An 11,659-nucleotide genomic window follows, 5' to 3' on the forward strand; every position below is an offset into this window, starting at 1 on the left:
TGGTCATGGCATCCAGGGCAGTGAAGAGACGAAAGATCACGCCGCCTCCAGCAGACGGTGAGACTGATGGCTCCAAGAAGGCAAGCAGCACCGCATTTTTCAACAAGCACGCTGCTAGCTGGAACTTGGAGCAGGACTATGAATCCAGACCGCGCAAGGGAAAGAAGAAGGATAAGGAGAGCACCCGCCTGCCCATAAAGACAGCAGATGGTCTCATCCAACATACCGAGGCGCCAGACGCCGATGCGGTGAGCGACGAAGAATGGCTCGACGATGGCAGTGAGGCAGGCGCCCCGTCTGAGGATGCTCCCGCTGAGCCTGTCGCCGCCAAAGTTCCAGTAGAACCGCGCGTGTCGGAACGTGAGCAAATATTATTCGCCAAGGAAGAGCTGGCCAAACTTGCGGCCGCTTTGAGTGAAGAGCCTGAGGAGAATCCGGGCGCGTTCAAGGCTCTGGCACAGCTCGGACAGACAAACATTGTCGCCATCAAGAAACTTTGTCTGGTCACCCAAATGACTATCTACAAAGACGTTATCCCAGGCTATCGCATTCGACCGGCGGAGCAGGACATGGAGAAGGAGAAGCTTTCAAAGGAAGTTCGAAGAGTTAGGATGTATGAGCAATCGCTGGTCTCCGGGTACCACTCTTACATCAAAGAACTCGCAGCCCTTGCCAAGGCAAAGGACCCGGGGACAGCAAAATACTCCAGCATCGCCATAACATGTGCGTGCTCGTTGCTCACATCGGTCCCACACTTCAATTTTCGCACCGACCTCATCAAGATCTTGGTCACTAAGCTGAGCAGCAGAAAGGTGGATGATTCGTACAACAAGTGTCTACGGGCTCTCGAGAGACTGTTTCGCGATGATGAGGAGGGAAGGCCGGCAATGGAGGCCGTTGCTCTCCTTGCCAAGATGATGAAGGCGCGAAACTACCGCGTCGATGAGTCCGCACTCAACTTATTCCTTCACCTACGTCTGCTGTCCGAATTCTCTGGCAAGGCATCGCAGGATCATGTTGATCGACCGATCGAGGAGGGCAAAAAGCCCAAGGTCAAGAGGGAATTCCGCACAAAACGGGAACGGAAGCTCTTGAAGGAGCAAAAGGCAGTTGAGAAGGATATGGCGCATGCCGATGCCTTGGTGAGCCATGAGGAACGGGATCGAATGCAGTCGGAGACTCTAAAACTCGTGTTTGCCACCTACTTCCGAATCTTGAAGCTCAGGCTGCCACATCTGATGGGAGCCGTACTCGAAGGGCTAGCCAAGTATGCACATTTGATCAACCAAGATTTCTTTGGAGACCTTTTGGAGGCGCTTAAGGACCTTATTCAGCAAACAGACGAAGACGCAAACGGGGATACCGCGGAGGGTGACGCAGCCGTAGAAAACGGTGCTGAGGACGTAGAGGCCCGCAACACCAGCCGCGAGTCTCTTCTCTGCATAGTCACTGCTTTCGCACTACTTGCGGGACAGGACGCACATAACAGTCGGTCTCAGCTCCACCTGGACCTTTCCTACTTCACGACGCGTCTATTCAAGGGCTTGACGGATCTCTCGGTGAACCCAGACCTGGAGCTGGGCGCCGGATCGCTGCACCTCCCAGACCCCGACAGACCCAGCTCGACAAAGTCAAACAAAGTGAACCTGCAGACCACGACGGTGCTGCTGATCAGGTGCCTGACGGGCGTCCTGCTACCGCCATGGAACATACGCTCCGTGCCACCCTTGCGCCTTGCGGCGTTCACGAAGCAGCTCATGACTGCATCGCTACAGGTGCCGGAGAAGTCGTGCCAGGCCATACTGGCCCTTCTGCACGACGTGTCGCACACTCACGGAAAGAAGATTGCGGCGCTGTGGAACACCGAGGAGCGCAAGGGTGACGGCAACTTTAACCCCCTCAGCGAGACCGTCGAAGGAAGTAACCCCTTCGCGACCACCGTGTGGGAAGGAGAACTGTTGAGGAGACATTACTGTCCCAAGGTGCGGGAGGGCGCCAAACTGTTGGAGAAGAGTCTTTCCATGTGAGGAGCGAAGCGAATAGAAGAAGAAGAACAAAAAGAAAAGTGGTCATTCGAAAGAGTTCAGTCCATTTCCCCTCAGGTGATGTGACATGCTGCGTAGAAAACCTGATGCGACGAAAGCTTATGTTTGCAACCTCTCGACACCCCTGGATCATCTCGTGTCCCTCCCTGATCTTGCGTCCCTGGACTTAAGTACAACAGTGTATTTGTTCATTCAGCCAGCTAGCCCTAGTCCGGTTGCTTGTTTGCAAGGCCGTGGCGGGTGGCGATTACTGATGATGCAAGTGCGCACTCAAATCGAAAATCATGCTTTTGGATACCCCATCTGATCAGCGATAAGAGTAGGCTTGGGGGAACATGTCCCTACACACAGATTTCTCTTTGTAAGCATCAGGCGATCGAATTTAAATTGTTCTAAGATAGACTGTTGGGATGCCCCAAGGACAATTGCACGCTCCCGTAAAGGTATTAACATGTCCCCATAAATCACCCAACGTCTCCACTTCCCAGCAGGCAATGATAGAAGGTACTGAATGACAACTGCAAAGAGGTGAGTTGATGAATGCAGAAAAGATACCGTTGCGACTTGCATCTCCCCTATCCGACTCGAAGACAACACTCATGACTGGTAGATACTATCACACACACCTGAACGTAGCCCAGCTTGCATCCTAAAGCGTCGAAAGAACTCACTAAACTCAACACAGATAAGCAAGAACGCGAACTGAACAAGACAACGAGGATTGCGATCCGACCAACTCATATATACAAAAGAGATGCAACGCATAGTCAGCTTATCCCCAAGGCTGCTTCCCTTTTTTTTGTTTCCGCCCTATGCTTTTGCGGGTCTTAGACTGATGCAGCCGTTGAATGTAAAACCAAACAGGGAAAGAATTCAAGAGGTTAGGACAAAGGTTTTCTGTGATCTTTCTAAAGATTTTGTGATTTTATGCCACTGAACAGAAGAAATAGAAAGGCTCTGTCGAAGGAAAATGGATGAAACAAAAGCTCATAAAAGATGTAAAAGATATAAATGTGTCAAAACGGTCAAGGCGCCGGTAAATGGGTGAAGTAAACTCGAAGGAAGGAGAAGACGAAGGAATAATAGAAAAAAAGAGAAAAAAAAAAAAAAAAGAAAAGAAAAAACCACCGTTTGACATTCTCATATCGAGAAGAACGCCCCCCAAATGTAGTTAGTGCCGAACATCAAGAAATCCCACCCCAAGCGTCGCTCATATAATAGCCAGCTGTTTATGACAGCAAAGTCCCCTATTGTACAACAGAAAAAGAAGAATAAGTATGGTGTGCCGTCGAAAGACGACGGTCCCGGAAATCAAATGAGCAATCTCACATCATGCCACCGGCATTGATGGGTTGAGGTTGGCTCATTTGCATCGGCTGCATCAGCGTCTGCATCGAGTTGAATGTTGGCGCATGGTTCATTGCCCCAGCGTTAGGGCTGACAGCATTTGAGCTCGGGTGCTGCGATGAGTTGCCGTGAGCCATTGCCGAGTTCAGTGACGACGTAACGTATCCACCCTCCGAGGTTGGAGAAGCTTCCTCCAGAGAACCCAGGTGGTCCTCACCCGAGTACTCTTCCTCGTCCTCACCGGACAGGATAAGTCCCTCACCGCCATCGGCCCGATCATGGGTGCGCTTGTGTCTAAAGGTTAGAGAAAAGAGAAGAGTTAGTCAATGGTTGCTATACAGAAGACGAGACATGTCGTTTCCTGTTTGAAAAGTGTTGTGCTTCTGCTTTGTGCTGTGGCGTGACGGACGACGCGACGATGGCTGGCGTGGTGGGCGGCTTGGTTTTGCTCAAATTCATCGACGGTGACTCCTTTCTGGTACATAGCAGGCGCACAACATCTTCAACCAGGAAAAGACAAAGGAAATGATACATCAAGGAAAGGTAAGGGGCATACTGTGCTAGGTTGTCTGATCGGGAGAACGCCTTGCTACAATAAGGGCAGATGTAGGGTCTTTCTTGTGTATGGGTTCTCACGTGTCTGGAAGGTTCGGTTTTTGGTCAGAAACAGGCCCGCGCGGGCTTTGCTTTTGGTCAAGTTGTCTTTCTGCGGGGGATATTTTTTTTTTGGTTTCACAAATGAAAGTTGGTGCAGTCTTACCGCTTCAGGTGCTCGAGGCGCTTGAAGAGACGTCCGCAGGTCGGGATCGGGCACGAGTGTGACTTCTGCGGGTAGGGGCCGACTTCACTGCCCATGACAGTTGCCGAGCGTGCCCTGCGGGCAACGGTCGGGCCACCCTGGGCCATTGGCCTGCGGTCGTCCATGGGGCTGGTCATATCTTCAGAGGGCATAGGGTATTGTTGTTGTTCCAGGTTGACATTGTGCATGCCGGGGCTGCCTTCCACCGTGGAGAGAGGGGTTCCGTGTCGGGACATTTGCTCCATGGCTTCCCTCTGGTGGTTTGCCATTGACATGGGCGGGTTGCTGTAGATGAGTCCAGGGGGCGAGTTGTCAAGCGACTCATCGCCTTCAGCAACTGGACCGACGGATGCCGACACAGATCGACGCAGGTCCGATGGCCTGTGGGCGGCGGTGGCGGCAGCTGTGGCTGCGGCGATGGCCGACATGCCTGGCGGGATTGATGAGCGTCTTCTCCTCTGCTTGTAGGTTGGCGAGCCCTCAATCACAGAGTAAACGTTGTTTGACCCATAGGACCTTGTGAATTGGGGGCCAGCCAGATTGGACGGAGGCAACTGGATCATACCGTTTAAGCCGTTGACACCGTTCATGTGATCAGGGATAGCAGTGTAGAGTCCAGTCTCCTCGTTGGCGATGTAGGCAGGCTCAGCACCCATGCCCATGGCTTGCTGGGGAGGCGTGAGAGGCTCGAAGGAGATTCCCCTGTTACCGTAGTCGTCATAGTGGGATGACACGAAGGAAGGCGCGGGAGAGTACTCAAGACCGTAGGCGGGCATGGAGGCGTGGCGCTGGTGGCCTTGGGTGATTGGGACTCCGTTTTGGTTGTACTGGACGCGGTTGAAGTCAGGCTCCCGCTTGACTGCCGGCTGGGGCGGCATCCCCGGACCCATCGCCATCGCGGCATAAGGGACCATGGCGTCCAGGCCATCCGCTAAAGGGGCCATCGATTGGGGCATTGGCTGGGGCATCATCTGGGGCGGCGGAGGCATCGAGTCCATCGCCCTCATGACAGGGGACGTGGATTGCGACGGGGGGAAGGAAACCTGCTGGGCGTTGAAGGAAGACGAGTTCGCCTGTTGAGCCTTGGTCAATTGCTCGTAAAGCGACTGCGACGAATCATACTGGAAGGACAGAGCCGGCTCGCTGACGGCCATGGTGGTGGCCTCCTGGCCCATCTTTTCCCTCTTCAGATCCCTCTCGAGCGCATCAAGGAAAAGACGGTCGTGTGGTACGCTATACCAGTAGAAAACCTTTTGCTTCTTTTGCGTCCTGATGCAGTTGTTCTTGTACAGGAAGTCCAAGAATGGGCTCTTGGGCTCCTCGAGGGAGGCGTCGGTGCCAGATTTCAAGTTTCGGAGATCTGAGAAGATGCCCTCCTCAAACTTCTTTGAGTTCTTTACCGGCCGGCCAAAGGCTTGGAACCTGAACGACAGGCATCGTACAATGTCTGTGCCAGAGATGTGAAAGAGATTGTTCCATAGTACGCAAGAAACATATTCCCCGGTGGGTAATAGGAACCTGCGAATGTACTGGTCTGGTTGCCAATCGACGGGGGCAGATATGAGGAAGTATTTCACTAGGAACTGTTAGTCTTTCCTCTTTCTCTCTATACCCGGGCGCTGGTGGAGGAAACAATATGTTGCTGGGAGAGACTCACGATTATCGACCTGCTGCAGAGCGACCTGGGCATCGTGTGGTAACGCTTGTTGTGCTTCTGTGCTGAGCATGAAGGTTTCGGGTTTTTGAGGCGCGGCGGCGACGCCGGCGTTGTGCGGATGAGAGTACATGTTGAGGGACGACTCTATACAAGACGTCAAGTCTCAAGCGAGACCTGGGAGGTGCGGGAAGCCAAGGGAACGAATGCAGTGACGAGATTGAATCTGAAAGCGTGACTTGACGGGACGTTGATGATCGTGGATACGGGGGTCCAGCCTGCGTTGCAAGCCGTTGTCGCTGAGGCGCTGCCTTGATTCTAGTATGTTTGTTTCTGATGATGAGTGAAATGAGAGGCGTCGAGTCCAGCCCGGAGAGGGGGAAGTGGTCCAATTGCTTCAAGCGAATGGATGCGAGAGTGGTTGCGTCGCTAGTGTACACCGTCTAGGTGCGCCGCTAATATAAAAAAAAAAAGGGGGGTGGATATTTTCAATGTTTGCCAGTAAGCGGTGGAGTAGTGAAGGGGGGGGCCCTCGACACGGCGATGTAATGGTAAATTGCCCGTTCCAAGCCTGTAATGCTCCTGTGCCAGTGGAGGCAGCGGGGTGGCGGCAGGTAAACAATTGGAGTCGAGCGAAATTAGTCGAGAATTATCGAAACGAAAATAGTGTGCAGGTCGGTTGTTGGACAAAGATATAGTTATTCCCAAGGAATCGCCAATGACCTTTTTCAAATTGAACAAGATAGCTGGCCAAATTTTGCAACACTGCGCGTCGGAAGCCGGGTATTTTCGTCTAGGGTACGCGACTACTGAAAAACTCGCCCCAAAAAAAAAATCAAATCAAAGAAGTGAAGAGGCCTAGTGCACAAGGCAAGTACACACAAATGAATAGAAAAGAGGGCGGAAAGAAGGAGGGTGATTGTGCTGTCTAGGGCTCAGCGAAGACAGACAAGAAGGGGGTGAGAGCCTCCTTTTTGCGAATATGCGGATTGAAGGAGGAGGGCAGCGGAAAAGAAGAGGGACAAAAAAAAAAGGAAGAGTCTTGAACAGACGGGAGAGCCACGCGCGAGCGGGTGAGAGCGAGGGTCTGGGGGTTTAATGATTTTCGCGTAGCTGCGTGGGAATCGTTTTTGGAGATTGTGGCTGCTGGACCGCTGTTTGGTGGCACTGGTGGATAGCCGGGAGTCTTCCTGGCTAATCAGAACAAGGCGTTTCTGAAGGACAGTGGGTGGGTGGATGGGTGTGGGTGTGTGCCGGTACCGGCTTGACAGCCCCCAGGAGCAGGACTGACTTGGGGTGGGCAGTGTGCAGTGACCTTGCCAGGTAGAGGTAGGTACCTTGGTCTGGCGGTTCAACGGACGAGAAGGGCTTTGCTTTGGAAGGACGAGCAGGGGGTCGGACGATGGATGATGGACGGAAGAATGCGAATGCCCGGTCGGTTGGACACTCCACAAAAGTCGCCCGCTTCAGGTACCAGGTGGGGGGTTGTATAAGTGGATACCAAGAGGAATAACGCAGATGGCAAGGGTCAAGAACGGGAGGAGCCAAAAGATGAACGAATTCTCCAAAAAAAGATAAAAACAAGAAGTAAAAGAAAATTAAAAATTAAAAAAAAAAAGTAAAATAGTAGGAGAGACACAAAGACAGAAGCAAGTCTCCATCTTTACGAGCCAGGGGTACAGCCGAGGACAGGGCCGGTCAAGCACAAAAAAGCAGTCCAGGGATGTTGCTGGGGCACGACTCTGTCCCCTCTTGCCTGACGTTACCTTGAATGGCCATGAGCGCCCGTGCGTACGCGCCTCTATGCAGGCCCTAGCCCGTTCTAGCTCTTGTTCCTCTTTCCTGGTGCTCCCTTGTACTCGTTTTGTTCCTCTTGATCCTGGGTTTGCCCAGTTGAGCCCAAGCTCCCAACGGGCAAGCCCATCATCTCCACCTCGACTCCATGGACCATGCCTGGCCTGTGATGGAGCGGGACTAGCTGTTTGTGGACAACAGCCCGCGGTCCGTGAGCAATCAAGTCGCCCTTTGCAAAAGCATGTATGGACGGTACAGTACCGTACCACGACGTATTGCAATTGCCACGACTGTACATGCAGAGGTACCCCAGCTCCCCAAGTCGAAGAGAACTAATGTGGGAGTGATGCGGGTGGTGGCACGCATCCTTTTCTAATTAGCAGGTTGCAGAACCCCCAGGCAAGTGTGATATATCAACGGCGCAACAACACAGACCCGCGGCTACGTGATTATGCTATGTGATCTTGACAGCCGACTAGCTTGGCAAACTTGTTTTGCACCTAGGTGAAGTCATGATGGCGAGCCAGATCCTGAAGCATAGCCGTACTGTTTGCTGTCGAAACCGGGCACTATATTCTCTTCAAGTCGATGGACTGAGGTGGTCTGGCTTTTTCTTGACAGCCGGGCCGTATATCCTGAATCAACCAAGGATGAGATTGCAAACTGGCGCTGGATTGAAGTCAGCGTCCAGGCCTGTGACAAGGCAGGCATATACTGAGTACAGGGTACGAAGTACATATTTTCATACGAAGCATACAAGTACAGTACTGGAAATGGCAGGGCAGGCCAAGACAACGTGGAGACAAACGGTCGAGTCTGGACACTGCATCACGCTGATCTTTTTTTTTTTTTTCTCCTGTCTAATATTTTTTTCGACGTAGTATGCAATCGGGGCGGCGAGCGATCATCAAAAGAGCCGGTTTTTAATGTCCACGTTAATGAAATTCGTTCCCGCTTCAGTACAACCTTTTCCATTTGGAAAAAGGGACCATGGACGGCTTTCTTGGCTGACAGCTCCAACGGGATTCAGATAATATTGTTTTTGTTTTCTTAGTAAGAGAATCCGACGACAGAATTCAAGGGTTTCCAATCGATTGCAGCGTTAAGAAACAATGTGGTGTGGTGGCTGCTGCTACAGATCAAGACCCGCGGCGGGTGCGGTATGTGCCGTTTGGAAAATCTGCGACAAGCTGCCCAGCCTGGAGAATGATCCTCAGCCAGTCGGTTCCCGTTTCTCATTAGGTGCAGACAGGCGAGCGCTACACAAGACAAATTTGGAGGCCGGCACAACCAAACAACGTCCTTTTGACATGTCGTAGTACCAAGCCCATTATTGAGAACGGCGCATGCAACGAAAGGGGCTATAGGATTTGATATCAGATTGGGTTGGGGAATGAAGTATTTTCTGGTTATTATCTTTTTTTTTTTCTTTTTTTCTTTTTTCTATCTTAGTCCCCTCGGTCCTTTCAACGCTAGTCAATCGCCATTCCCTCTTCTCGTTGAGAAGTAAGCTCAGAGACGCCGATTATGCGCCTGTCCAAGTGGGCGTAAAAGATGCGGCTTACTTCGCAAACTTGAACGAGGGGCTTGAATCGCAATCGAAGATGAAATGAGGACATGACGGTGACATTGGCAAATGGATGAACCGTGTCTGCGAGTTTTTCAATGTCCCGTGGAAAGTGACCAAGTTGGTGCTGGGTCACTAGGTTACCCCTGGCAATTGCAGCGGAACTAGCAGCGGGAAAAGAGGTCAAAGAGCAACAGCGGCGAGGTAGGCAGGATGACAGGGCTTCCCTCGATTCGATTTCTAGGATTCTGTCATCTTTTGTTTTCTCTCTCTCTCTCGTACCATGCTCTACCTTTTGTTCTTCCTAAAAGCAAAAATGTCGACAAACCTCAGTCGGTTCCCACAGTGCCTCGATTTTGTGGAAAGGTACCCTCGAGTGTAATATGCAAATGAAGCTACTGCGTATGCGATGCGATGTGTGGAGACAAACCAAAGTACAGTACAGTGCCTGCTACGTAATTTATCGAGCCAGCATGCACACGTACAGTACTTCGTAGTCAGGTCAGCAAAGGCGTATTCGCCCTGTACTCCAACTTCTCGGCATGCGGCTCCCCTTGCATTCGAGAGGGGCCTGCTAATTTGCGTCAGTGATTGCCGTGGTAGTTTGATTCGAGCCGTCAATCTTAGCGGCGAAGGATGGACTTGTTTGTCCGACTTTACTGTGCTATATCCATTTTTGTTTTATTATTATTCGTTTGTAATATTACGCATCCCCATACGTATCCACTATCAGCTGCATGGGTCGATGTTCTTCGGGTCTGCGCAAGGCATCAAGTGACTTTGAAAATGGCACGGAACGTGATACTCGTTCAAATCTCGCATTACATTATTCGAACCTTGTTTGCTCTTGTCATCGGTTGCCGAACCCTGACGTTTGGGGGAAGGGGGGGATTTCCACGATATTTCGCATAGTGTGGTCAATTTTGAGGAGCATGAACACTGAAGGTGCTAAAAGTAAATATAGCAAGCATTGGCCACCGGATTGGGGACCGGAGGTTTGCCGGCTCAAAAGAACATAAAAAGCGATTTATCAAGTAAATGCGCACTTGCAGATATAATAGTATCGTCCGTTAATTCGCAAGGTTCCTCGACCTGGCAGTTAGCCAACCTTGATCCAGCGTACCGTGTCCACCGAAACAACCATCAACGAATGTTGGGTGGGGCTGGAGGACCCTGTTAATCTGAAACACGCCTGGCGCAATGCCTCAGAAATAGCTTGGTTATCCATTCCCCCCCATCACCATGACCAGCAAAACTGTTTGCCCCTCCCATGCTTGACTTGGAGGCCACTCGCCCAAAATGCCTACCACATTTCGTCTTTTTTCGCCAATCGTTCCCGGTTAGGGTTTCCCAAATAACATCAATATACCTTGTCCCGGCCGAAGTATGAAAGGACAGAGTCGGGCATCGATCCGGGAGTTGGACAAAAGCGAGCCTGCCTTGTTCAGCTCCAAACGATATGTCGTGGCAAGTTCACTGCCACTAGTCATCTCATTATTTCTACGCAGTCAAGCTGACTGATGGATTTGTGATGTGCGCTACCATGAGAAAGCATGGATATCATTGCTGATTTTTTTTTTTTTTTTCTGCTTGCCTGTGTCTAGTGGTTGTGTGGATCGAGCTGCACCATCCCATGCACGCAACCTGTTCTGTAATTACCTGCCTTGTCTCTTGTCTGCCTTGCTTTCCAGCACTCAGGTACAGCAACCATGCAACCATGGCGGGCCAAGAAGAGTCAAGGAGGGTCGACTTTGACCTGCATCCTCCGTCGTTGGTAACATGACATATACCTAAGTGCCACCGAGTTGGTTCTCCCCTTTTCCACGCAGGCTGACCAGTGGGATAGTTCAACCCACTTCTCGCCCGACAGACCTGATTGAAATCGAGGTCGGCTGTCTGTTTCCCCGAATCAAGTACACGGGTCATTCACGGTAGGCTTTTGTCAGTTGTCCATTCGCGGGTCGGGTTCAATGTCTCAAAGCCACAAGCCGAATTTTTATCCGTTAAGTTCTGAAAAGCTCCGTCCACGAGTGGGTGAACATGGATATTGTTTGTCCGTTGTTGGCATACATTATTACCTACATGTTGCTACATACGAGTGGGCGGCTGGGCGCCATGCAAACAAGACAGGGCAAGGCATCTATCCGCACGGATCATGGCTAGAAGTAATTCCCCATCGAGCTCCCCACGGTGTACTGTAGGCTGGGGTGAAATAATGATGATAATACGACAGATTGCAACCTTGTTGCCCGAAATGGACAACAGACCCGTACCTGCAGAAGCGTCCCTGTCTTGCTAGCAGAGCCAGTGGGAGGGGATCCACGCTTCTAATCGGCCATAAACAGACAACTACCGTACCTAGTCAAGCAAGCGAGCGTGAGTGGAAGAAAAACTACCGTTTATTGACTGACATGGACATTGCATTGCGACTTAAGTCCTTGCCTCCATTATGA

At 51.4% G+C, this 11,659-nt stretch overlaps 3 protein-coding genes across 3 annotated transcripts; 2 read left to right on the forward strand and 1 right to left on the reverse strand.

The window, feature by feature from the left end:
* Window positions 1-5: 5 nt before the first annotated feature.
* On the forward strand, window positions 6-2,027 carry PpBr36_03369 (uncharacterized protein; the record flags this gene model as incomplete). Its single annotated transcript, XM_029890541.1, has 1 exon — window positions 6-2,027. One exon carries the CDS (start codon window positions 6-8, stop codon window positions 2,025-2,027), a length of 2,022 nt encoding a protein of 673 aa, XP_029753603.1.
* Window positions 2,028-3,370: 1,343 nt separating this feature from the next.
* PpBr36_03370 (uncharacterized protein) lies at window positions 3,371-5,978 on the reverse strand (the record flags this gene model as incomplete). The annotated part of the gene is made up of 3 exons (XM_029890542.1): window positions 3,371-3,686; window positions 4,153-5,767; window positions 5,849-5,978. The coding sequence occupies 3 exons, from the start codon at window positions 5,976-5,978 to the stop codon at window positions 3,371-3,373; spliced, it is 2,061 nt and encodes a 686-aa protein (XP_029752739.1).
* A 2,773-nt stretch (window positions 5,979-8,751) lies between these two features.
* Window positions 8,752-8,958, forward strand: PpBr36_03371 (uncharacterized protein; the record flags this gene model as incomplete). The annotated part of the gene is made up of 1 exon (XM_029890543.1): window positions 8,752-8,958. One exon carries the CDS (start codon window positions 8,752-8,754, stop codon window positions 8,956-8,958), a length of 207 nt encoding a protein of 68 aa, XP_029752738.1.
* Window positions 8,959-11,659: the final 2,701 nt, after the last annotated feature.

This window comes from Pyricularia pennisetigena, chromosome 3 (genome assembly GCF_004337985.1).
Source record: "Pyricularia pennisetigena strain Br36 chromosome 3, whole genome shotgun sequence".
In the NCBI taxonomy this organism is placed as follows: Eukaryota; Fungi; Ascomycota; class Sordariomycetes; order Magnaporthales; family Pyriculariaceae; genus Pyricularia; species Pyricularia pennisetigena.